Consider the following 27,716-nt stretch of genomic DNA (forward strand, 5'->3'; position numbering starts at 1 on the left):
TCATGCTGGCTTGTTTGCACCATCAACGTTCCCAGCATGAGCAGGATTATGACTTGTGTTTCTAACTCTGCTGGTGTTTTGCCTGTCTGCCTTCATCTTAAAAGGAAAGCAGAAATCCTTGAAACAACGCTTGAAGTTTTCATCCAAAAAAGCATACAAAATGGGATTTAGACTGCTGTTGGTGTAGCCCAATGCAATGCAGAAATAGTAGCTAGAAATGGCCGCAGTGCTGTGTGAGACATCTCCAAGAGCCTCAACTAACACAAAAATGTGGATGGGAGTCCAACAGATAATGAAAACTGCAACGACAACAAGAACTAATCTAGTGATACGGCGGAGGTTTCGATCTTTTTCTCGTGATCCAGACAGGAGCCGCACACTTTTCAAACGGAGGATCATCAGAGTGTAACAAACAATAATAATTAGGACTGGGATAATAAAGGCAAAGACAAAGACACAGATTTTCATAAAGATGTCCCACCAGACATAATCGTCATCTGGAAACTGAAGAGAACACTCTGTGCTGCCGGTATCTGTACATAAAAGGACCCATAAGAAGAAAACAAATGAATATGTTAAATTAACCATTTCAGAGAAAGCAAATAGCACAGAATAGCATAGAATGATTCAAACTCATATCACTTTCGAAGGCTGAAATCAAGCTTCATAAAGTTTGCTTTTCTCTTTTTATTGCATTTGTATTGACAGTCATTCTTACAAATGAGAGATGAAATATTAACAGGCATATTTTAATATACCCTGGATAAGGGTTCCACTGATTAAACTGACGTTTACATGGAAACTCTCTTCCACTATGGCCTACAAATGCAAATTAATTCTAATAAAATCTGCAAGATGTTTACTGAGTTTCTTCCAGTAAAATGCAAACGATATACAGTAATTACAGATAGTCTTGGACCTTCAACCACAACAGGCCCCAGAATTTCCATTGCCAGGAAAGGCAGCTGTTAAGAGACTTGTGTCCAATGTATGAACTTTTTTGTCATGATTGTTAAGCAAATCACTGTAATTGCTAAATGAATGGCATGGTCGTTAAGTGAATCTGGCTTACCCTATTGACTTTACTTGTCAGAGGTATTTTGCTGGCTGCCAAGAATCCAAATTTTGATCACATGACGATGGGGGTGTTGTGACAGTTGTAAATGCAAAGAATAGTCACAAGTCACTTTTTTCAGTGTTGTTGTAACTTCAAATAGTTGCTAAGCAAATGTCTCTAAGTCAACAACTAGTTGTATGCCCAGCGGTTCTTTCACTCAAGCAAAAGACTTAAGGAACCAGGGTAAATATAAGTTAGGGTATTGTATGTTTTACTGCATTACTGAAACAAAGTTTAGAAATACGTTAATATGTTCTTTCTAATTACAAACCTACAATTTCCATAATAGATTTCCACTCACTAGAGTCTTGATACTTCTGCAGAAGTTCATGGATGAACTTTGCAAATGTATTTCAAAAAATGTATTAATTTCAGGCAACCCTACTGCCAATAAAGAATTTAAGTGGTTAGAAGGGTAAGCCATAGCTTTTAAAGAGTTATGTAAGTGACAAGCGCAGCTGAGAAATTGAGAAATGTCTGCAGAACAAAATATTCTATTTGCTATTATAATGCAGTTCTCTAAATTGAATAGAAAGAAAAATGGGTTTTACTCATTTGTTTTTTAAGAAGTGCTTTTTACCCAGAAAATTACAAGGTTGGTGCACAGAAACTAGTAACTGGGTCCAACTAGACAGTTGCGTAACTTGAAGCTTGTTGGTCTCAAAATCATTGGTATGATTATAATATTTAGGAAAACATCACAGAAAATAAAATAAAATGGACACCTAGGACATCAGCATATCAACTATGGTTTGTTTTGTTTTAGTTTAGTTTAGTTTAATTCTATTTTAGTTTAATTTAGGTTTTCAATTGGTGTCAGGTTCAATGAACCAGAACAACTCCATGAAAAAGTCAAAGCAGTTTCTTTATTTTGGATCATCTGTTTTACAAGAATCTTGCCAGACTGAAGGTATTGGGGGCGGGGGGACGAGACTAGTAGAGAACAGCTTCACTAGCCTGGCATATGTTATTTGCTCCCATGGAGCAACTCTGTGCTGAAATGCTTCTTTACTCTCCTCGATCCTTTAGCCTGTGGTTTAACTAAATTAATATGCCAGTGCTTAGAATGCAGTTTTTAAAATAATATACTTCTTTGATACAGTGTATATAAACTGCATACTGTACATAATTTCTCCACTGTATGTATATTTCCTCACCTTGCGCTTGGTGAGATTTGAACTGCCAAATAGCAGTCAGTCGGCAGTCAGCAGAAGTAGCTTGCAGTACTACACTCTAACCACTGCATCACCATGGTTCATCCTTGGTGTATGCTATAAATCACATGTTCTTCATTTAAGGACTATGGAAAATGTATTTACAGATATTGTTGCTTGGAATGGGTTATAGGAGTGTAAAAAATAATCTGAAATTCAAAGTATTTTGAATTAGCCCTATTTATTTGAGAAGTCCCATTTTGAACTCAAAACCAACTCGTTTCAAATATGATACATCTTTCCCCCCAAAAAAAAACCCCTCAGAATAGCTTTGAAACAATTAGTTTTGTTGGAGCACTGTGAATTCAAAATATTTTGCTTCCTTAATTAACTGTCATATCACACACTAGTTTTGAGAAAAGTAAATGCTAACGATAACTGCTAGATAAATAGTTTTTATTTAGTCATAGTGGTGCAGTGTAGTGGTGGGTTTCTATTTTTTTTACTACTGGTTCGCTCATGGAGGTGTGCATGCATACCTGCGCGCCACATTTCTGTGCATGCACAGATGCATCTAGGCTGGTGGGTGGAGCCTCCCACCACCGCCACTACCAGTTTGCCTAATCTGGGCCAAACCAGGAGAAACTGGTGCAGTGGTTAGAATGCAGTATTGCAGGCTAACTCTGCCAACTGCCCGCAGTTTGATTTTGACTGGCTCAGGGTTGACTCAGCCTTCCATCCTTCTGAGGTGGGAAAAATGAGATTCCAGATTGTTGAGGGCAATATGCTGACTCTGTAAACCACTTGGGGAGGGCTGTAAAGCACTATGAAGTGGTATATAAGTCTAAGTGTCAGGCCTGCAGTGGTTCCTTTAAGAATCTTTGGCCTGCCACACTCTTATTACGGGGGGGATTTAGTAAAGGATAGAATGTGTTGTTTTCAAAATAAAAAAATCCTTCCTAGAAGCTCAAGGTCATCTTTTGTCTCCCAAATCTTTACACCTGACCAGAAGCAGTTAGGTGTAGACGCCAGCGTGGAAGAAGAAGATTGGACCATGTGATGGACTGTGGGTGTGGGGGCAAGATCATGAACTTTTAACTGGGTGGGATTCTAATGTAACTTCCAGAGTTGGAATCCCCACAGCTATATGCCAACATGCCTGTTTTATTAAATTGGAACTTTAAGCTTAGTTTTGCCTTCGACTTTGATTTGATTCTACATGGTATTTGGAACGCTAACATCATTCCAACTGTCCACTAAGATAAGTTATCAGCATCCCAAGCTGGGAAGCTGTCAGGGGGTACTGAATCCCAACTCTGGGCAGTATGAACATTCAGTGAAGATGGAGGAAGAAAAACATGCTGCAGAGAAAGATAATTTTGACAGCTCAATTAATTTGGTCGAGGCTCAAGAGGTGCCTCTTAAGGAATTAATAGAAGCTGCAGAGATGTTTGAATGTTTGAATGTTTATTTAATTTATATGCCGCCCCACTCCTGAGGGACTCGGGACGGCTAACAACCAAAAGGGGGGGAGGGGATACAAATAAGACAAAAGACAAACAAAGTAAAAACAACAACAGTCACAACATTTCAAGTGGGGCTGGAAATTCTTCAGCCCCAGGCCTGCCGGAACAACCAGGTCTTCGTGGCTTTGTGGAAAACCTGGAGGGTGGTGAGGGTCTGGATCTCCACGGGGAGATCGTTCCAGAGGGCCGGAGCAGCCACAGAGAAGGCCCTCCCCCGGGGATTTGCCAGTCAGCACTGGCTGAAAGATGGAATTTGGAGGAGGCCTAATCTGTGGGATCTGATCGGTCGTAGGGAGGTAATTGGCAGGAGGCGGTCTCTCAAGTACCCAGGTCCGATACCATGTAGGGCTTTAAAAGTAACGACTAGCACCTTGAAGCGAGTCCAGAGTCCAATAGGCAGCCAGTGCAGCTCGCGGAGGATAGGTGTAACGTGGGTGTACCGAGGTGCACCCACTATCGCTTGCGCGGCTGCATTCTGGACAAGCTGAAGTCTCTGAATACTCTTCAAGGGCAGCCCCATGTAGAGCATGTTACAGTAGTCCAGTCTTGAGGTCACAAGGGCGTGAGAGACTATTTGAAGGGCCTCCCTGTCCAGGTAGGGTCGCAATTGGTGCACCAGGCGAATCTGGGCAAATGCCCCCCTGGTCACAGCCGACAGATGATGTTCTAAAGTCAGCTGTGGGTCCAGGAGGACTCCCAAATTGCAAACCCTGTCTGAGGGGCATATAATTTCACACCCCAGCCTGAGAGATGGAATACATAGCCAATCTTTGGGAGGGAGCATCAATAGCTACTCAGTCTTGTCGGGATTGAGTGCAAGCTTGTTCATTCCCATCCAGACCCTGACAGCCTCCAGGCACTGACATATCACTTCCACCGCTTCACTGAGTTGGCACGGGGTGGACAGATACAGCTGAGTATCATCCGTGTATTGATGGTATTTTATCCCGTGCCGACGTATGATCTCGCCCAGTGGCTTCATGTAGATATTAAATAGGAGGGGGGACAGGACCGAACCCTGCGGCACCCCATAGTTGAGGGGCCTGGGGGGTCGATCTCTGCCCTCCGACCAACACCGACTGCGACCTATCCGAGAGGCAGGAGGAGAACCACCAAAGAACGGTGCCTCCCACTCCCACCTCCCGCAACCACTGCAGAAGGATACCATGGTCGATGGCATCGAAGGCCGCTGAGAGGTCAAGGAGAACCAGGATAGAGGCATGGCCCCTATCCCTGGCTCTCCAGAGATCATCGATCAGCGCGACCAAAGCAGTTTCTGTGCTGTAGCCAGGCCTGAATTCAGACTGAAAGGAATCCAGATAATCGGTTTCATCCAAGGACCGCCGAAGTTGAAAGGCCACCACTTTCTCAACAACCTTCCCAACAAAGGGGAGGTTGGAAACTGGACGGTAGTTGCTCAAAATGGCTGGATCCAAAGACGGCTTCTTCAGGAGGGGTCTCACCACCACAGCCTTTAAAAGAAGATCTGATGAATGGAGAACTCAGCCGCCCTCATGCAGCCCTTCTCTAATGGGCCTCCCAGACCATTTCCTACGGCTAAATGTGAGTGAAATAAAAACCCTCCCCTGTTCAGAGACCCCTCAGTGGAACCTGGCAACCCCCACATTCTCCTTTCTTCGTAGGGAAATCTCTGCCAAGTGGTGCGGAGACATGGGCTCTTTCCATACAGTAGTTAATGAATCAACCCACACCCTTGTTGCTGGATTGATGCCTAGAGCAGTCACATCAGCACCCCTCCCTCCTACTGGAGTGCAACCAGACCCCCTTCCAATTAGGGGAGGTCAATCCAGCTGGCAGAAAGAGGCCTGGAACATATGCACGTCCCCACAGCTGCAAAGGGGTGACTCCAAACCCATGAATCAAGCAAACCAAGGGTGGGCATTCATCCCGGGTCATGGATGGGCTCAATGTCAATGGACGCCTACCCTCTTCCAGCAGATGATGCCTTCCCAGATAACTGCTCCTGAGCAAACCCAGAGAATGGGACCACCACCAGGTCCAGCCCCCCCCACAATGCTTCCCTAGGCTTTTGCCCAACCGATGGGTGTGGGTCAGCAGAGGGGCTTACCACCCCCAGCAACAAACCAACAAGCTGCCCCTGTTCAACCACCAGCGGCCCCTCCTCCCATACCCACATGGTTCCGTGCAACATTTGATGGGTCCACAGATAAGCTGGCTTATTTCCTGAATTGAGTATGGGCGTACGTTGATCAAGTGGGGCCTCAATGCCCATCTGATCGAGAGTTGATCCAACAGATAGCAGAGGGGATGAATGAAAAGGAGGCTGTGCAGTGGATAGCGGAGCTCCACGAGGAAGCGGCACCTGAGCTAGATGATATAAATGGGTTCATCCAACTGATGCATGCCAGGTTTAACGATGTGACCCAAAATGTGGATGCTGAAGACCAGATCCACGAATTGCGACAGGCTGGTCGTCCCGTGAAGGAATTAGTTTGGGAGTTCCGGAGAATAGCTGGGAGACTATGCTATTGGCCAGAAATACTCTTGGTCTACACATTCAAAAAAGCCTTAGATCCCAAACTGAAAGAAGCTTGTGCCATAAGGGGGATCCTGGAACATCTCCAAGATTGGTATACCACTGCAATCATACTAGACCACGAGATTAACACTTATCGAAAGCCTGGTACCGGAACCCCTGCCAAAAAGCCTTTGGGCCAATGTACGCAGAAGCAGCGAGCTGAGAAGCCTCAACCAACCCCCCATGGGGCCTTCATAAAGTGCTACCGATGCAGTCAGATGGGGCACAGAGCAACAGAATGCCTAGCTCCAGCTCCCGTCCCACAACAGCGCCAACCACCTATCAGCGCAATGAAGAAAAAACCCCAAAAGCCACCCGAAAAGAGCCATTTACTACAGCAGCCAATGGAGGTGGAGAACCCTGCTATTGAAGAAACCCCTGGGGCCTTAGAGAAGGAGGATGAAAATGCTGAAGACGACCCAATGGTGAGTGCACCTATTCCCTCCTTTACCATAAAATCCCAACTCCAAGTGCCCAGAACGGAGGTAGAAGGAGAAGTTGGGGCGATTATAGACACCGGCTGCACCAGATGCTTAATCAGCATGTCAATAGTGGAGCAGCTAGGTATATGCACAAGACCCCTAACCCACCCCATTCGGTTCGAGCAAGTAGATGGAACCCTAATTGGGGGTGCCCTGGCCACAAAGATCACTGAATTAGTAAAGTTGAAGATAGACCAACACTATGAGTTCATCAGATTCATTGTAGCCCCCAAAATGTAGGAGTCAATTATCTTGGGACTTGCATGGTTGGACAAGTGGGCACCAATGTTCCCTCTAATTTTTTTTCAGTGTGAGCAGAAAAGTATAGTGTTTGAGCGGCATATTTTCATGCCTGAGCACCTGAATTTTTTTCATAGATGTCACCTAAGACAACAACGAAATCAGTATTATTTGAAACTCAAAGTTATGTTTATTCAAGGTACCCGCTTAATTAAAAGTGTTATATAATATCAGTATCACTTAACAACGGTCCTGCTTAGCAACCAAAATGTTGGCTCAGAAACTCTGGCATTGAAGCATGCAAGTCTTAAAGCTGTCAAGTTACAAGACCCTTGCACCCCTAACCCTTTAGGGAAAAAACCCCAGGGGTCTTCAAACCTGACAGCTTTAAGCCTTGTGGACTTCAACTCCCAGAATTTCTCCTCCAGTCATGTTGCAGCAACGTCATCTGCGTGGATCTGCTCCATCTTTGTTTTTTTTCACAGGGGGCAGGGCTGCCGCTGAAGATGCCAACGAGCCCCCACCGCCACCAGAATAACTGCTGCCGCCGCCTCCTCCTCCTCCAACAGCACCAACATATTTGCTGCCCAGCGTTGCAGCCGAGGTGAAGCCTCCAAAGCTCCCGCAGGTGCCCCCGCCCATGGCAGTGGCGGCGGTGCCTCCCCCTCCGCTCGGAGCACCTCAGCTGGGCTCTGGGTTACCCCTGCTGCCGCCTCCACCTCCGTGCTTTTGAGAAGCCATGAGGCCTTTTTTCCTGCTCCAGCCCCCTCCGCCACCTTCCTACTAGCTCCCACAGCCAAATGGCTCCTCAAAAGCACGGCAGAGGAGGAAGGGGGAGGGATAATGCAGGGGCCAGCTCAGGTGCTCTGTGTGGAGGGAGAGGCACCACTGCCACTGGCGGGGGTGCTGACGGAAGCTTTGGTGGCTTCACCTCAGCTGCAGTGTTGGCAGCAAATCCGGCAGTGCTGTTGGAGGAGGTGGCAGCAGATATTCCCCTCAGCTTCCAGCTCCTGTGACAGAAATCACTGCGCACAGTTAGAAACTGCTGCGCGGTGTTTTCTTGCCACGTGCGCGGCCGCGCAGCCACGCACCTTAGAGGGAACAGTGGTGGGCACCTACTATCAAGTGGGAGGATGGTGTTAGAAAATTTATGATTGATTTTGGGCCATTACCAACCGTGGAACTTAAAGGCTACCCAGGAACAATTAGAACCAACAGCCCAAACCATCCAGAACCTGCAGCCCCTTCAGCAGACACCAAACCTCCGGAGATCCAACGAGTGCCAAAGGTCTACTAGGACTTGGCGGGGGTGTTCAGTGAAGAAGACAGAGACTACCTTCCACTTCACCGCCCCACAGACTGTGTGATAGACTTCAAACCAGGGGTAGCCTTACCAAAACCAAAAATGTACTCTATGACTCCTAAGGAGATGACTGAATTGAGGAAATACATCGACACCAATTTAAAAAGGGCTTTTATTGAACCAGCCAAGTCGAAGGTAGCAGCCCCAGTGCTCTTCAGAGAAAAGAAAGATGGCGGAGTTCACCTCTGTGTAGATCTGCGAGCTTTGAATGCAGTATGCGAAAAGAACACCTATCCTCTCCCCCTTATGAAGGATATGTTGAACCACTTGGCTAAAGGCAAAATCTTCACCAAGCTGGACTTGAGAGAGGCATATTACCGCATACGAATCCGAAAAGGGGATTAGTAATTAGTAATTAGTAATTTAATAAATTTATATGCCGCCCAATCCCGTAGGACTCCGGGCGGCTTACAGAAACAAGATAAAAGTTAAAAAGTTAAAAATAGAAAGATAAACAATTTAAAAACAACACACCATACCATACATTCCGTCTAGGTGGGGCTGGCGAGGTGGCGCAGTGGTTAAATGCAGCACTGCAGGCTACTGCTAGATCAGCAGTTCAGCGGTTCAAATCTCACCGGCTCAGCCTTCCATCCTTCCGAGGTGGGTAAAATGAGGACCCGGATTGTTGGGGGCAATATGCTGACTCTCTGTAAACCGCTTAGAGAGGGCTGAAAGCCCTATGAAGCGGTATATAAGTCTACTGCTATTGATATTGCTATTATTCGTGAAGTCAACAGCCCCAGGCCTGCCAGAATGGCCAGGTTTTAGTGGCTTTTCGAAAGGCCAAGAGAGGGAAGGGTCTGGATCTCTACGGGTAGATCGTTCCACAGGGCCGGAGCAGCTACAGAGAAGGCCCTCCCCTGAGGGGCCGCCAGCCAGCATTGTCCGGTTGATGGCACCCGGAGAAGGCCCAACCTGTGAGATCTTATCGGCTGTTGGGAGGTATGTGGCAGGAGGCGGTCTCTCAGATATCCAGGCCCTAAGCCATGTAGGGCTTTAAAAGTAATGACTAGCACTTTGAAGTGTGTTCAGAGACCAATAGGAAGCCAGTGCAGCTTGCGGGGGATAGATGTAACATGGGTGTATCTAGGTACACCCATTATCGCTCACGCGGCTGCATTCTGGAACAACTGTAGTCTCCGAACACTTTTCAGGGGCAGCCCCATGTAGAGCACATTACAGTAATCGAGCCTTGAGGTGACAAGGGCATGAGTGACCATTCGAAGTGCCTCCCGGTCCAGGTAGGGCTGCAACTGGTGCACCAGGCAAACCTGGGCAAAAGCCCCCCTGGTCACAGCCGACAGGTGGTGTTCTAACATCAGCTGCGAATCCAGAAGGATATCCAAGTTGCGGACCCACTCTGAGTGGTGTAAGATTTCACCCCCCAGGCTAACGGATGGAATGTCTGGACTACCCTTGGGAGGCAACATCAATAGCCACTCAGTCTTGTCTGGATTGAGCGCAAGCTTGTTCGCTCCCATCCAGATCCTGACAGCCTCCAGGCACTGGCACATCACTTTCACCGCTTCGCTGAGTTGGCACGGGGTGGACAGATACAGTTGGGTATCGTCCGCATATTGATGATATTTAATCCCGTGCCGGCATATGAGTGGAAAACTGCATTTAACACTCCCCTGGGAAGCTTCCAGTACAAAGACATGCCTTTTGTACTACAAGGAGCACCCGCAGTCTTCATGCAGTACATAAATGAGGTGTTACATGACTACCTGTACTGCGGAGTACTCATTTATTTGGATGACATCTTGATTTTCTCTGAGACCTTAGAAGAACATGTAAAACTGGTGCGTCAAGTTCTGAAAAAACTTCTAGATGCCAAGCTATACGCCAAGTTGTCGAAGTGTGAGTTCCACAAGACCTCACTAGATTACCTGGGGTATCGTATCTCCAACGAAAGAGTAGAAATGGATCCAGGAAAAGTAAAAGCGGTGTTGGATTGGAAACCTCCCAGTACTCGCAAACAACTTCAAAGCTTTCTTGGATTTGCAAATTTTTATAGACAGTTTATCCCAACTTTTGCTGAAATTGCCCTACCATTAACTGAGCTACTAAAAATGGGTCCTTCCCCAACAAATACAAAAGCTAACCAACCACTAAGGTGGACGATGCACTGTCAAAAAGCCTTTGAAAAATTAAAATGGCTCTTTGCCCAAGAGCCCATCTTGTAGCATCCCATGACCATTTATAATCCAGATGGATGCCAGTGATGTAGCGATAGCCACAGTACTACTACAAAAAAGTAAAGAAGGCCACCTCTTGCCTTGCACGTAGATCTCCAAGAAACTCACCCCTACTGAAAGAAGGTGGCCCATTTGGGAGAAAGAGGCATTCGCAATCAGGTGGAGCATGCTCACCTGGAGACATCCCCTAGAAGGGGGGGGGACATACCATTCAAGGTCTGGACTGATCATAAAAACCTCGAAGCACTTTTAGCTGATCGGAGGTTATCCCCTAAGCAAGTTCACTGGGCACAATACTTCCAAAGGTTCAAATTCGAAATTAAATACATCCCAGCAGGAAAGAAGTTGTTAGCAGATGCTCTGTCGAGAAAACCGCAATATGACAGTAAGAAGGAAGAAGTCGTCCACCCCATCATATCTCCCTCTCACCAAAAAGCAGCTCAAGACACCACTCGGAGCCAAGATAAGTTGACGACCGAGCTGAAGGCAGCTCTCCGGACAGACCAATGGTTCAACAACAACAAGGACATCCTAATGGTGAGCGATGGCTTAGCCTAGAAAGGGTCCAAGCTATATGTTCCAGCAGAGATGAGGCTGCAAGTGCTACAGCAGAGTCATGATGCAAAACTAGGAGGCCACTTCGGATTCCTAAAAACACTCTACCTCACCAGACGTCAATTTTGGTGGCCAAGGATGAAATCGGAAGTGGAAGATTATGTCAAAAGCTGTGCTACTTGTGCCGCAATGAAAACCCGGCTGGGAAAACCCTCTGGACTACTACAATGAGTGGCCAACCCCAGCCGACCATGGGAAGAGATCACCATGGATTTCATCGTCGAACTTCCAAACAGCAGCGGTAATAGAGTAATGGGGACAATTATTGATTTGTTTTCCAAGCAAGCACATTTCATTGCTTGCTCGCAGTTGCCATCCGCAAAGAAATTATCAAAAATGTTTGTGAAACACATTTATCGCCTGCACGGGGTGCCAAAAAGGGTCATTTCAGATCGCGGAGTTCAGTTCACTGCTAAGTTCTGGAGAGAGTTCCTCAAATCAATTGGGTCCACGCAGGGACTCAGCTCAGCATTTCATCCCAGCATCAATGGCGCAGCAGAGAGGGCCAATGTGATGGTGGAACAATATCTCCAGTGTTATGTGGACTATCAGCAAGACAACTGGTTAGACTTACTACCCTTTGCTGAAGTGGCATACAACAATGCGGTCCACAGCATTAACTCTGGTTTAACTCCGTTCCAGATTATCAGTGGCATGGCGTTCGTTCCCATACCTGAGCTGCCAAAAGAACCCCCCTCCTCCAAGTCTCTGAATGGATGGACACACTGAAGAAGGGATGGGAAAATACGAAGAAGGCTCTAACCGATGCAGCAGAAGCCTACAAGAAGCAAGCTGATAAACATCGTTCCCTCCAACCCCCCTTTAGGGTGGGGGACAAAGTTTTTTTTATCTACAAAATACATAAGATTGAGGATGCCTAGCAAGAAATTGGGTCCAAAATTCCTAGGACCTTTCCCAATAGAAAAGATAATTAACCCAGTTACAGTTAGACTCAGACTACCCAGAATCCTAGGGAAAATTTACCCAGTATTCCATTGTAGCTTGGTAAAACCTGTAAGGGGATCTAGCATAAGGCCATCTACCCAAGCTCCCCCTCCCCCTGTAGTGGTAGAAGGGGAAATACATTATGAAGTGAAAAAAATCTTGAATTCCAGGATGTATAGAGGTCACTTACAATATTTGGTGAATTGGAAGGGGTACCCTTTGTCTGAAGCTACATGGGTGAAAAGTTGGGATTTAAAAGCAGATGAATTGGTGAAACAATTCCATGAGAAGTTCCCTGATAAGCCAAAGCGTCCCCCTGGGGGAGGAAGGGGTGGTGTTTTATATATATATATATATATATATATATATATATATATATATATATATATATATATATATATATATATATATATATATATATATATATATATATATATATATATATATATATCACCACCCCTTCCTTTCTTTAATTCTCTTTTCCAGAAAATGTTTTTCTTTTGAGGAGGGGCCGCCTGTCAGGCCTGCAGCGGTTCCTTTAAGAATCTTTGGCCTGCCACACTCTTATTAAGGGGGGGGGATTTAGCAAAGGGTAGAATGTGTTGTTTTCAAAATAAAAAAATTCCTTCCTAGAAGCTCAAGGTCATCTTTTGTCTCCCAAACCTTTTAACTGGGTGGGATTCTGATGTACCTTCCAGAGTTGGAATCCCCATAGCTATGTGCCAACATGCCTGTTTTATTACATTGGAACTTTAAGCATAGTTTTGCCTTCGACTTTGATTTGATTCTACATGGTATTTGGAATGCTAACGCTAAGTGCTATAGCTATTATTGACATTATTTTACTGGTGAATGAATTACTTTATTTTTTAATTAATTTAATTCTTCTTTAAAGCTTCTTGAATCTGGATGATCACTAGACATCCAGAAATAAAGGGAACAAACTCTGAGAACATGACAGGGGGTGGGAGAGATTCTGAAATTTTTTCCTTACCATCTCCCATTTGTCCAGATTTTTGCAATCCAGATCTGGTAGCACTAGACTGCCATAGATTGTTTATCTATAATTCATTGAATAAATTACAGCATACTCAGTCAAAACAAGAGAAATCATATTATGACTTGCCATGATGTGCTACTCATTTATAATCCAACCTATAATTTTTAAACAGTATTATTAAGCAGAATTGTATTGAGTAGTGTGAAAATCTAAGCCCTTGTTCTTTTCATGTGTCTGTAATTAGATAGTCAAATCATTTGGTTGGGAGATGCCCAGAGGTGGTTGAATAATGGGTGCTTCTATAAATATTTTTAAAATAAAATAATAAAAATAATAAAACATAAAATAAAAATATAATAATAAAATAAAAATAGTAAAATAAAATAAAATAAATTCTCTGAAGCTGTGACCTCCAGAGAAGCTTTCCTTTTTTTTTAATATTAGAGGGAGATAGAGATAATGTTGATAAAGGAATACAAGATCTTTTAAAAGACAAAAGAGACTGTAAATGATATTTCAGCCGTGGGAAAGTAACAAGCATAGAAAGAGACTTTAAATAATCCTGCCATGATTCTGCATTGCATAACAGAAGATAGAAAGAAATTGTGGCAGGCTTTCAAGATTTTGTTATTATATCCTACAACAATAAAGTGTGTTCTAGTGGAATCGATTTCCTGAGTTTGAGGGGTGACCTCAAAGGAGGGATTCTCAGAAATAGAATTACTTCTGCTAATTCTGAGTAAATTAGAAAAGTACACAGAATTGGCTTAGGAATCAACAATAAAATATACCCAAATGTTTTACAGTCTAATATAAAATCGATGTTTGTACTCACCTTCCCTGGCCTTGGTACCACCAAGAACTATGGCTGAAATGCCCACAGATGAAGATAAGACCCAAATGCATATATTAATGATCTTGGCCTTCAAAGGAGTACGAAAGTCCAGAGCCTTCACTGGGTGACACACAGCAATGTAGCGATCTACGCTCATCATGGTCAGGGTGAATATGCTTGTAAACATGTTATAGTAGTCAATTGAAATGACTATTTTACATAGCACATCCCCAAAGGGCCAAGTGTTCATTAAATACTCAGTACTTTGAAAAGGCATAGTTGTGGTGACAAGTGCATCTGCCAGAGCCAAATTAAAAATATAAATGTTTGTTGCAGTCTTCATCTTTGTGTACCTAAAACAAAAGAAGTATTTGTAAATGCATGGGGATCTCTGGGAACAAAGCACATGCCTTCATTTATATATTGTTTGCTTTTCCATGTTGTGGTGCAGCTGCTTTTGCACCATGATGATGACATAGAGTCTGTGATGAACCCTAACATATAAAAGTTACCTCCAGACTTAGTCTTATTGGAGGTAGATATAAATCAACACAAATCACTGTTTTGATGAATACTATAGGATAAGATTTTCTGCTCCATCACATGCTGCTATTACACCAATTTTTAACAAACTATTATTAAAAACATGTGTTTCAAATAAGGAAAATAATTTTTGCTTCCTTTTCTTTGAAAAAAGAAAGGTAAAATATTTTTGTCCTCCAAACAAAGGATGCTGTAATTATATTGTTTGAATCTATTTCCTACTTGTTTACATTCCTCTGCCACGCAAAATATCTTGACTGATGTGTGAACTCCATAAAGTTTAAAACATTTGAGAAAAGTAGATTGTAAATAAGACTTTGTACATGAATTTCTGATTTGTTGGGTCATAAAGTTTGAGAAAATATTTCTAGAGGGAAAACAAGGCAACAAACCTAGTGGTTACTTCAACCTTCAGTATCAGCAACTGAATATTTTACTCTATGATTTAATTGATGTAATGTTCCAATGTTGCATTAACAATTAAGTTTTACTTGCCAAAAACAGAATTGAATTAATGAGTGATTTAATTAGATTATGCAAATTAAGCTACCATAAAACAACAAAATGTATTTGTAGCTAATTAAAATATAATGTTCTTTGTTGAGAACAAGTAAAACATAGGATTTGTTTTCTTTAAAACAAAGCAAAATGCAGTTATCATTATATCAGTGGTGGGTTACGACCGTCAGGCCCTGGTACGGTATGGTGCTCCGGAGGGCCCACCCGTAGTGCTCCTTACCAATATTTGAGGGTTTTGAGGCTTCTGTACACGTACACAGAGTGTACGGTGCCTGCGCGATGCTCCACCGAGAAGCTGGAGCATCGTGGAGGCATCATGGAGTGTCGCAGATGGTAAGTACACATGTTCATGTGGTGGACGCCAGGCCCCAATGCACAGAACCAGTTGCAACAGGATCCGGAACTCACCACTGCATAATATAATCAATATTTAACTCCATAGGAGTAAGTAATAACAGAGTAAACCTTCTCATATCTGATTACATTACTTCCATAACATTTAGAAATCCCAAGGCAGTAACTATCCTGGAAATGAGAGTTAGAGAAGAGATCATGGGAGACCTTTTCTAATATTTATAATATTCAACCAGTACCTCTTACAATAATGCCTTTGAAATATTGAATAATCCCTATGAAGCACCATGCTATTCCAATCTAATAGTTTTCTTGTTCATAGTATCTGGCTCTTCGTTTTAAAATTATATTTTCATTATATTTTCATGGCATTAGTGAAAAAGACAGAAATAACAGGGTTATATAACTGCTTCAAATGGATGGGTTGGCATACGCAATTGATAATGTATTACAAGAGGCCAAACAGAGCTGTGTGTCTTTATTAAAAAGCCTTCAGATTCTATAACTGAACACGTCCTACTTTTCATATCTACTATAGAAACTTGATTCCATTATACTAAAATTAAAATAGCAATGGATCTGAATTCCATGGTCTTTAGGAAGATCAAAGAATCCAGGTTACCACCTAATTCTGATTTTGAAGGATTCAAGATATGTCAATATTACATAGAGAATCATGCAGGCCTTGCCACACTTTTCCTAAATCTGGGACAAAACAGATTTCAATGAAAGTTTAATTACTGGCTGATTAAAAGTTATTGCATAATTACAGAAGAGCCCTAATTGATTTGGGCTTGTAGATTTCAGGAAAACAAATCTCAAAATTCCATATCTCATTTTCTCACTGATGTTTTAAATGTGTGCTCTCTCTCGCTTTCCAAAAAATAAATTGTTCAGTCATTTTCTATCTTAGATGAGGGGGAAAAGCACAAACATGCAACTATAAATCCAAGATCTAACTCCAAAAAGGATATCTAAATTCAAAAGGGGATTACTCATGTCCAAAGGCACAAAGAAGGCTTGTCACTCCATCACTCCAGGAGACACATGCCAAACCAGTCTAAGTTCCAAAGGGAAGAGACTAGACACTGAAAGTTGGGGGTCATACTATAAAGAATTAGAATGCTAGGAATGACAGCCAGGGATCAAAGCACAAAAATAACTAAATATAATTAATTGCTGTAGCTTCTCAGGCAGAGTACTTTATCCTTAGCTAAAGTACTTCAGCTGATAAGGATGTATATAGTAGAATGTTATGAATTCTGTTTATGCTGACAACATTACTTAATAAACACTTATACATGCATTCAAGATATGATAAAAAAGTGCCCCTTCTACTTTTAGTGCATTGTCATTTGTATTAAGGCAGTGATAACGAATCTTTTCAGCACTGAATGTCGAAAAGGTCACGTGGAAATGTTGCATGCATGCTCTTCAGGGCCAAGCTCTGGAAAACCAAACTTCTGGGTTATAGCATATATGCATGCCCAATGATCAGCTGGCTGGCATGCATCAGTGGTGGGTTACGAGCGGTACGCCCCAGTACAGGCATACCAGTGCCTGCCAGGAGCACCAAGTACCAGTACGGTACAGTGCTCCAGAGGGCCCACCCACCTGCCCGTGCTCCTTACCTGTATCTGAGGTTTTGGGGGCTTCCATGCACAAACACGAAGCGTACGGCACCTGCGCGATGCTCCGCCAACAGCTGGAGCATCATGGGTGATAAGTACTCATTTGCATGCTGCACACATGTGCACGCATGCTGCGCATGTTCATGTGGTGGACATCCAGCCCCGTTGCACCGTACCGGTTGCACCAGGATCCAGAACCCACCATTGGCATGCATGCACCTGCCAGTTTTCGGCACTGCTGTGTGCGCAAAGGAACCGTGCTCTGGAAAAGCCAAACTTCTGGGTTCTGGCATGCATGCATACCCAACAATCAACTGGCCTGTGTACATGTGCATGTGGGGTTTTGGCACTGCCGTGCATGCGAAGGACAGCTGAGCGTCGCATGCGCATGCATGCCAGAAACCAGAAGACAAACAGACAAGGCCGTGTATGCTGGATGACATAGCTTCGTGTGCCACATTGGGCACGCGTGCCATAGGTTAGCCATCATGGTATTTAGGGCAAAGTGGGAATTCTTATCTTCTGCATTTTCTAATAAAGTATTGAGTTTATAACTGAATGTACAATTATGAATACAAAATCATTTCCTACCTTTCTCTAATTGCCTCAGAAATCTTACCCAGTCTTATCTTTTCACCCAGCTGGGTTTTGCCATAAAACTAAAAATTTAGAAAATTATGTACATTCCTGGAAGCATATAATATGATTCAAAGGGGAAAAATACCGAAGCCTGATGATACCCAGCTGTTCTTCCAATTTAAAAAAGCAACCTAGTTCAGCTGGGACTGAGAAAAAATGGAAACTCAAAACCTCTGAATGAGTCACGCTGCCAATGGTAGCCATTATTAAATTGACCAAAGCATTGAGGCAGCAGATCCATAATGCTGCAGGGCTTTGTCTATTACAAATTGAGATTTGAGTCCTTTTCTTCAAATTTAAATACGCTGAAAATGCCATTTCCAATGAAGTCCCTGCTATGAGAAGAATGTTAAAATAGCAATGGCTCTCTCCCCATTACTATAATTTGCCATAATCAAAAATGCATTACAAAAATGCCCAGAACTATGCATCACCTATCCTCAGCTTTGCTTCCTGTATAGAAGATGGATAGGAACATTAAGATCTTCTTGAACATCAACTCCAACTAGCATAGCTAATTGTGAAAGTGTTGCAGCAGATTGAGGTTTGCAATCTACTTATGAAAGACCAGGACTTGAGACCACGAAGGTGCGAGAGAAACAGGTTTATTGGATGCATCAAGAGTTCAGCGTGCTCACACATCAAAATCTGAACTGCCTGGGCTCTGCCCAGGATGCTACTTTTATGCCGTGTTCCACACGGTGCATTCTCAAGGTGATTCCATACACGAGACAAACATGACATTTCGAAAAATAGAAGTTCATTTTGGAATGTTACAAACAGAGAAGTACATAGGAAAAAATACAATAGCCGTTTCACCTCTGTTCTATCTGACACCCACGCCTTGCTTCCTGTGCCCCTCCTTTACAGGGTCTTGCCACACTGTTTATCACTATTTTTAATACTTATGAGGAAGTCAGAAGTCAAAGTTGGAAGCTAAAAGTCAAAGTTGGAACTCCAGTACACTAGAGTGAAAGGTCACGCTAATATAAGTTTATAAGGTCCATTCTATTAAGACCACCTAACCTGGCCAGCCACTGGTGGGTTTACCTGTGCACCCCCTCCTGCATCAAAAGGGCTAAAAATTGTAATTCAGCAATATGTGGGGGGACAGGACACAAATTTCCCAGCCCTGGTATAGATATTAATCCAATAGCAATCCAACTGAAAATTAATTTGAATTTTTTTTCTCTCAACATCATTACTATCTTTCTTATGTTTGTCCTACCATATTTGCTGAGAAAATTTTTTTTCATTACTTCTTAACAGGTGTATAGCAATGAGCCTCACAGTTGCCAAGCATGCACATCATAGCTCATTTATTTAAATTTTATTTCAAAATTAGTCATGAAGGTTTTTCATGATCTTTTCTACAACACCAGCAACAACAAATCCCATTTTGCAATATTTCTTACTTTTAACCCTATTCCTTGGATTCCCTTGATACAATTCTAGATTCATTAAACTTTTACAAACAATTGACAAGCAAGACAGGTTCAGTCTACAGGACTAAACATGAGGATATACATATGTGATGTAATTACATTCACTTCCCAGTAGCCTATCCGCAGACTCCATGTAAAAAGATCTGGAGACTCTAGAAAGCGTGCAGAAAAGAGCAACAAAGATGATTAGGGGACTGGAGGTTAAAACATATGAAGAACAGTTTCAGGAACTGGGTATGTCTAGTTTAATATAAAGAAGAACTAGGTGAGACATGATAGCAGTGTTCCAATATCTCAGGGGTTGCCACAAAGAAGAGGGAGTCAAACTATTCTCCAAAGCACCTGAGGGCAGAACAAGAAGCAATGGGTGGAAACTAATCAAGGAGAGAAGTAACTTAGAACTAAGAAGAAATTTCCTGACAGAACAATTAAGCATTGGAGCAACTTGCCTCCAAAAGTTGTGAATGCTCCAACACTGGAAGTTTTTAAGAAGATATTAGATAACCATTTGTCTGAAGTGGTGTAGGGTTTCCTGCCTATGCAGGGGGTTGGACTAGAAGACCTCCAAGGTCCCTTCCAACTCTGTTTTATTCTATCCTTGTAATTTTGAAATATTAGTTCTTTCAACAATTATTGCATCCTGTGTATCGAGTCACTCTTGGAGGAAGACTTATTGCCTTTTTTTTTAATCTCCAGGCAGTAAAATGTGATTTTTTCTTTTGAAGAATTTATCTTCCCTACAAAGAAATGTGGAAAATTTTCTTCGCAATGTTTTTGTTTACCAAATTTCAAATGTCCAACTGTATTCTGTGCCATTAACAATCATATATTTTAAAGATGGAGAAGAAGGAGGGGGGAGGAAAAAGAGAGGAGGAGGAGACCAGCCATATCCAAAGAAGCAGAGTTATAAACATTAAGCCATGAACCAATTTGGGGGAATGCTCTAATTACCCAGCTGTCTGAAGCACTGCGCAGACTGACTGTTGATGTGGTAGCTTGATTCTCTTCACTGCCTCCTGAACTTTTCAGTGATGAGAAGTTTTGGAGTATGGAAAGCAGTTGGCTGGATAAATAATAGCCTGGAGATAATACAAGCCCAATGCTTGGTGTGTCTCGTGATACTAGAAAGAACTCATAATGCACAGCTTTGAGCATTGTTCCCATTTCTTAAGTCTATCTGCTCTATTTCATTGCAGTTTGCATATGCCTGTTCCAATTCCACTTTTGTTTAAAAGATTAGTTACATTCATGAAGGGCATTGTCACAGCAAGAGCAAGAGAAGCCAGTAGCTATTAAATGCTGTTGCTGCCCTTTGTGAGAAAGAGAGCCAGGCACACAGCTACAGAAGCTAGGCACAACATCACTGGAAATCACAAGAAGGCTTGCTTTGACTTCTGTGAAATTTTGTTTTTTTTCTTGCTATCTGCAGATTGCAAAATGAGGGAAGGAGGGATGCCAAGCTTCACTTAATTGAACTATTTTCAACTGGAGCCAGCTCACATCCTATTGGATTGTTGCTTGTATAAGGGGGTGAGATACAGGTACCTTGGTCCATATACCAAACGAAGGACCCATTGGGATCCCCATATCAAAACAACTTACTTTATGTGTGGCCAGTACTTGAAAATAAAATTTAACACAGCACAATACTTAAACAAAATGGGTTGATTGAGATCTGTGTGGGATTGATTGGGGTAGATTGTAACGGTGACACTGAAATATAATTTTATGTTATTTTATTCTATTTTATATATTTATGCATTAAATTGTATTGTATTTTATCCTATAACTATTGTATTTTACCTTACTCTTATTTTAAATTGTTTGTATAAGATTTTATTGTCAATATGTGTTTGAATCTTGTGCTTTGATATGGCCTATAGGCTAATCAATAAAGCTATCATATCAAAGAAACTTGACCAGTTGTAAATCTCTAGACTTTATTTAAACAAAATTGCCCCTTTTCTCCATTGCAGCTATTTAATTTCTCAGAGGAGATAGCAAAAATATGTGTTAAACAATTTTATGTGCTTAACCATAAAACTCATTATCCCCATATTATAGGGGAGCAGTGTCTGGGAATTAGCTTACCTTCTCATGGCTGAGAAAACATTTGGACTAGAAAGTTCCTAAGTAATAGTACTTAGTAAATACTAGTAGTGCAGAACTATTACAGCTCAGTAGAATTCCATACACTGGATACTGTATTTGAAGGCATGTGAGTATTCCCTAGCTTGCCGGTGAAGCTAGACAGCGTTGCAGTTAATTAAAATGGAACCATGGTAACTTCTTAAAAGCATATGTAATTGATGGAAAAAAGAGAGAAGCAAATGCAGCTGCAAATGCTATTAATTTAGCATGTCTTTAGAGCCTCATGGAATCAAAAGAATTTTTTTCAGAAAGAATGAAACAGAGATTTGTAGTAGAATGTTACAATCTAATGAAATTCTAATGATAAAAGGCAAAACTCACAAATGCTGTGTTTGTTGAAAAGAGCTTGTATCTGGGGTCCTGAAGTTCAAGTCTCATATTCCTGAGTCAATATAACCAAATGTGAGGTAAGGGATTATGGGACCTGTGGAATTTGGGAATGCTCATCTAAGATATAAAGTGATTGCAAGTCACCATAGAATGCATTTCAGGCCAACATAGATTAGATTCTCAGCAAAAGGTAGAGTGGTTTGTTGATTACATTTTGTGTCTACTACACAATAGTTGTTTCAGAAAATATCTGCTAGTTTTGTGGACGATAATTCTGAGATTGAACTTGGTTTGCTAAAAGATCAAGAAGCAGAATTGAAAACAAAACAAAATCTGAAGGGAGTGAGTCACTGCTTACAGGTTAACAGTTCAAGAAACTAAAGAATTAAGTGTTCAATCAATTGCAATTGCATCTCAGCACTTTCCTATCCCCAAATTAGGATAAATGCTTGAGTCCCATGTTTGTATCTCTTCCTTTGATTACAACTTTGTTGCATCAGAAAAGACAGGAGAAATACCCTAGATCAGACACTCCCCTGACAAATAGCAATAGGATTGTTGTGTATTGCACTTATTTATAGGCATTTCTCTAGAATGATCTCTGTTGAAAAATAAACAGTGCAAGTTCTCTGTTTAATGTTATTCTGAAATATTTTTCACCATCTGCCTTATTTCTAATTTATCAACACTTTTTATTGGATTTCAAGCGGAAAACAAGCTACAGAACTTGAATACCCCATGATAGATGAGGTTTTAATCAAAATAGCAAGTACGCTGTAAATTCATCACAGGTAATAGATTGTTTGCAAATACAGGAAGAGAAAGTACTAAAGTATTAAAAAGACAAAAACAAGCTAAAAACTAAATTAGACTAGGAAACATCTCAGAAGAAAGAAATGGTTAATCTTTTTTGCCAAGAAAGCAGCATCGGTGTATTGAATTAAGTACCAGAATCAACTTCAGTTTGTAGATGACTTTAAGATAGAAAATATAATTTCTTATTTATTGACAAGGTTTCTCTTGTGTTGTTCCACATAGGTGCTAGCACTTTTATAAAAACGAGTTTTTAGATTATTGTTAGATTTGGGAAATAACTTGAGCACTAATACTTAACTAAATAAAAACTGCAGAAACTGTTTTAAAGATTTGGGGGGGGGGGATGTCAGGTTTTGTTCAGTTTACTAGCTGCAATGTTTTGTCACCACCATTTTTCCATCTTGCACACTGTAAATAGAAGTATATCCACAATGACTCTTGTATGAAGCAAAATTACGTATATTGATTTCATTAAATCTAGAAACTGACTCAAATCTCTCTAGACTCCATGGACTAGCATAGAACAGCCAAACAACTGGATACTTACTATACTTCCCATGTTCCATTCTTGTATTTATTTTAATAATTCTAGGCCAATTTTTCTGAACCTAGGCAATTTTAAGGTGGGTGGACTTCAATTCACAGTTTCCCCAGTTCCCCAGTTTTGGGAATCAAAGTCCCCCCATCTTAAAATCACCATGGTTGAGAAACACTGTTCTAGACTATTTTTTACCCCAAAAGAGCCCCAGAACAAAACTGGCTTGCTGGTACCATTATGGAATGTCTTTCAACTTCCCAATCTCATGACAATCCTGGTATTCTGTGAAGGTGTCCTTTCCAGGTATTACTAATGGCCATTACTACTTCACTTGGGTGTCCAGAAGAGCTATCCACTTGCTGCATCAGCTAAGCAAAACACTTCTGTGAAGAAATAATTTTCTCCCCCTTCAATCCTTACCTCAACCACCCCCTTAAACCTATTTATAAATTATTCTCTAATATGCTCCACTAAGAAGCACCTGAAGAATCTTGACATTTAAATGTTAACTAAGTTAGCCACAATACTATTGTTGCTAGCAGACTCCAGGACTTAAGGTGAGGCTTTTTCCATTGTTCCTCAAAATGTTAAGGATTAAAAATGCAACCTTCTGAGTCTGAAACATACACTTTACCACTACTCTACAAACTGTCCCCTTAGATGCAATAATTAATCAGGGGGCAGTTAGCTTTCTGATTTTCTTATGTTCTTTCCCTTCATTGATCTCTTCTTCCTGCAATAAGAATTTCCCCTTTTCACAGGTTAGATTTACATAATTGCCTTTCATACTACTTACCTTATGATGACAAACATAACCAGAGAGTTGCCCACCAGGCCTACCACAAAGACTATAGAATAGACTGCTGTGATGATGATAGGAATAGCTGGGGAGATATTGGTCTGATTCTGTTGCAAGTCCTCATATCCACCTTTGCTGCTGTTGTCAGATTCTTCCCAGTCTGCAAGCCAGCGGTGGCTGGTCCTGCTTGGAAAAGGGTAAAAGCCTGGGGGGCAGGTGGGACCCAGCTCTTCACGAAATATGTACACTGGAGATTCCATGGGGGAATTCTCCTTCCAGCCCTATTGGAAAAGATATGGCAGAAAGAGAGAGAAAGGAATAGATAAATACCTGGAAAGAGACAAGAGAAGAGAAGAACCAACCCTCTCCCCCCCAAAAAAAAAATCCCCACTAAAATTACATTCCTTCAGTCCTGACATCTTTAGTGTGGTGGGAGGCATCATCATTATCTCACGAATATCAGCATTTAATAAAAGAATTGCTCAGTGGCCAAATCAAAAGTATTTAATTTTTTAAAATCTAATCCACTGGAAATTAACGGGACAAAATAGGATTCATCCAAGCTCTGTTAGATGCTGGGTCAAGGAGCCAAACAATAACACATAAAAAGGTCTGATACTTTTAGGGACTTTTAAAATATGAGGTAGCTCCAAAAGCTTGATAAGTTCTTGAAGATGAAAAAGCTGAGTTTTCTTATCAAAGAAGAAGGGATTCTTTCCTCTTGAAAAATTAAAAAGGTAGAGAAATAAAATAAGTCATAGCATTACCTTAAGTGTAGGAAAACTAGAAGGGTCTCCCAGCAGATATTCTCATCAATTGAAAAGCCTCCTTTCCCTATTCCTCTGTCCTCTTAGCATTGGAGTATTTTTGCACCAAGAAAGGTTTGCACTCCTGGGAATGCAGAGCAGATGGGATATCAAGCTGGATCGCAAGCTTTCACTCCAAAGCTGCAGGAGCTGTAACTGCAGCAGGCTGCACTTTCCCTTTCTACTAATGCTTCTCTAACACACTTGCCTGTCTCCCCTCGCACTCTATAAGCTCCGTATTCTAGCAGTCCTTGCACACATTCTCTTCCACGCTCACATGACTACTTCCTAAACACCAGAAGGCAGACAAAGTATTAAGTAAGGGCTGAGACAGCCAATCTTACAGCTTCTGGAAGATTATTTTCCCCCACCCTCCACGTTGCTTTCTTGCTCCATATCGTAATCATTTCCCAGTGCTGTAGATTTTCAAACAATTGAATCCTTCTCCCCTTGACAGTTAATTAGCTTAGGGTTAAGGCTATGAGCGGCAATGATAAACAGACATCTCCTATAAAGCATATCTGATTGCTCATGACACATATTTAAGCATTCAAGACTGCTCCTTAATTTGCTGGCATTTCACAACACATGCACATATGCACACACCTTTGTTCAATCTATATTAAGAAAGGAAGACAAAATTATCCTTCATCCCAAATATCTCAGAATGGATAATACAGATTAACATTCATATCTGTACATTGAACATACATTAAATAATATTTCTCACTTTCCCTTTTTGTTATAAAGTGTTGTTATATTTTTGTTATAAATTTTAGTGTTATAGTGAGCATATGTCAGTAACTATTTACTTTCTAAAGAAATAACATGATGTTTAGAGACCCTATTTATAACATTTGTAATAAATTTCCAAAAATGAAAATCCTGGAGCCAGGAAAGGCTTAGTCAAGTTGATCCTGAGCCACAAAAGCCACAAAAAAGAGAAAACTCTAATTTTGGGTTCCAATTTAGCAAAATGAAATCCCATCTGAAAGTCAGTCTATACTACTGTTTTTAAACTTTGGCAATTTTAAAACGTATGGACTTCAACACCTCAACATATTGGCTGGGGAGTTCTGGGAATTGAAATCAAGACATCTTAAAATTGAGAGATACTGGTCTAAATTGATCACAGCCAACATAATACTAGCATAGAAAATTCAGTGTCCCTTATGGATTCAACCCTGATCCCAGAACCTTTACCATCAGCCCTTCTATTTGCAGAAACAGAGATAATACTGGGTTTATGTTCCAAATCTGTATCAGAAAAAAAGGTTCATTTGATATCCCAAAGATTTGTTTTTGTTCAGACCTACTGTTGAGGCAAAAATACATGAATGAGGTAGTAGGACCCTCTAAAAACTATCTCCGTATGAGTTAGCTCACTGAGGAAACTTCTCACCCAGTTTTGACACCCTAGTTCTGGACCATCTGAGTGTGTGTGTGTGTGTGTGTGTGTGTGTGTGTGTGTAGCATTTGTGCTGATAAATAAATAAAGGGAGACTACACAAATGTAACAAAAGGCAACAGTAAAATATTGGCCTTTCTGTCTGGATGGTCTCTTGTGACGAGCCAATGGACAGAGAATGGAAGCAGTAGCTTCCTCCCATAATTGGGGCATACCAGGGGTTGTGACTTTATATATATATTGTTGTATTTGTGCTGATAAATAAATAAAGGGAGACTAGTATAGATCTATTTCAAGCTATTTAGTTCTCATCAGCTAGCCATACCCTTACTGGGATTTGAACCTGGGCTATATTACATACTAGGCAGACTTCTTAGACATTAGGCCACAGGCTCTTATCCGTTATCAGCGAAGCCAGGGTGAAAGGTATTTATTAGATTGTCTATTAGAAATGTAAAAGAAATCTAATAGATAGATAGATAGATAGATAGATAGATAGATAGATAGATAGATAGATAGATATACATATACATATACATATACATATACATATACATATACATATACATATACATATACATATACATATACATATACATATACATATACATATACATATACATATACATATACATATACATATACATATACATATACATATACATATATATATATATATATATATATATATATATATAAGATTTTTAAAAACCCCGGTATGCCCAAATATGGGAGGAAGATCACTACTTCCATTCTCTGTCCTTCAGCTAGTCACAAGAGACCATCCAGGCAGAAACCAATATTTTTACTGTTGCCTTTTTGTACAATATTGTATTGTATGTAACAATATACAACAATTTGTGCAATATATAGATAGATAGATAGATGATAGATAGATAGATAGATAGATAGATAGATAGATAGATAGATAGATAGATAGATGATAGATATATAGATATATAGATATATAGATATATAGATATATAGATATATAGATATATAGATATATAGATATATAGATATATAGATATATAGATATATAGATATATAGATATATAGATATATAGATATATAGATATATAGATATATAGATATATAGATATATATATTCCTCATCTGTCTTTTCTTTGGCTTATATGGTATTTTCTGCCAAGATGCAATTCAAACTAATTAGTAGGTTTCAGAGATGAGAAGGCAATCTAATTACTTGTCTCCTTTACCCATTTCTGACAATATCCATGAGTGCACTTGTCTTTGTACTCCTCACCTGGTTGCCGCCACACATGCTTGACACTATCTGAACCAAATAAGTTTATCTTGGTCTCATCGGACTACATGACATTGTTCCAGAAATCCATGTCCTTAACCTGTGTGTCTGCAGCAAACCATTTGTGGGTTTTCTTGTGCATTATCTTCAGAAGAGGCTTCCTTCTACAACGACAGCCCCGCAGACCAATTTGATGCAGCTTGTGGCGTATGGTCTGAGCACTGACAAGCTGACACCCCACCCCCACTCCTTTAACCTCTGCAGAAATGCTGGCAGCACTCATACATCTGTTTCCCAAAGTCAGCCTCTGGATATGATGTTGAGCATGGACACTCAAGTTCTTTGGCTGACCATGACGAGGCCTGTCCTGTGGAACCTGTCCTGTTAAACCACTGTATGGTCTTGGCCACCATCTGCAGTTCAGTTTCAGGG

The 27,716-nt window shown here is 41.2% G+C and overlaps 1 protein-coding gene across 3 annotated transcripts; it reads right to left on the reverse strand.

Annotated features, from left to right (window-relative positions):
* Nucleotides 1–24,063, reverse strand: OPRK1 (opioid receptor kappa 1). Of its 3 annotated transcripts, none has more exons than XM_032223058.1 (3): nt 23,801–24,063; nt 14,039–14,391; nt 1–533 (listed from the first exon to the last, which is right to left on the reverse strand). In XM_032223058.1, the coding sequence occupies exons 1-3, from the start codon at nt 24,061–24,063 to the stop codon at nt 1–3; spliced, it is 1,149 nt and encodes a 382-aa protein (XP_032078949.1). The 3 variants fall into 3 exon arrangements, with proteins under 3 accessions (XP_032078949.1, XP_032078950.1, XP_032078951.1); XM_032223059.1 differs by having other exon boundaries at nt 1–523; nt 14,035–14,391; XM_032223060.1 differs by having other exon boundaries at nt 1–523; nt 14,035–14,391; nt 23,816–23,835.
* Nucleotides 24,064–27,716: the final 3,653 nt, after the last annotated feature.

This window comes from Thamnophis elegans, chromosome 8 (genome assembly GCF_009769535.1).
Source record: "Thamnophis elegans isolate rThaEle1 chromosome 8, rThaEle1.pri, whole genome shotgun sequence".
Classification (NCBI taxonomy): Eukaryota; Metazoa; Chordata; class Lepidosauria; order Squamata; family Colubridae; genus Thamnophis; species Thamnophis elegans.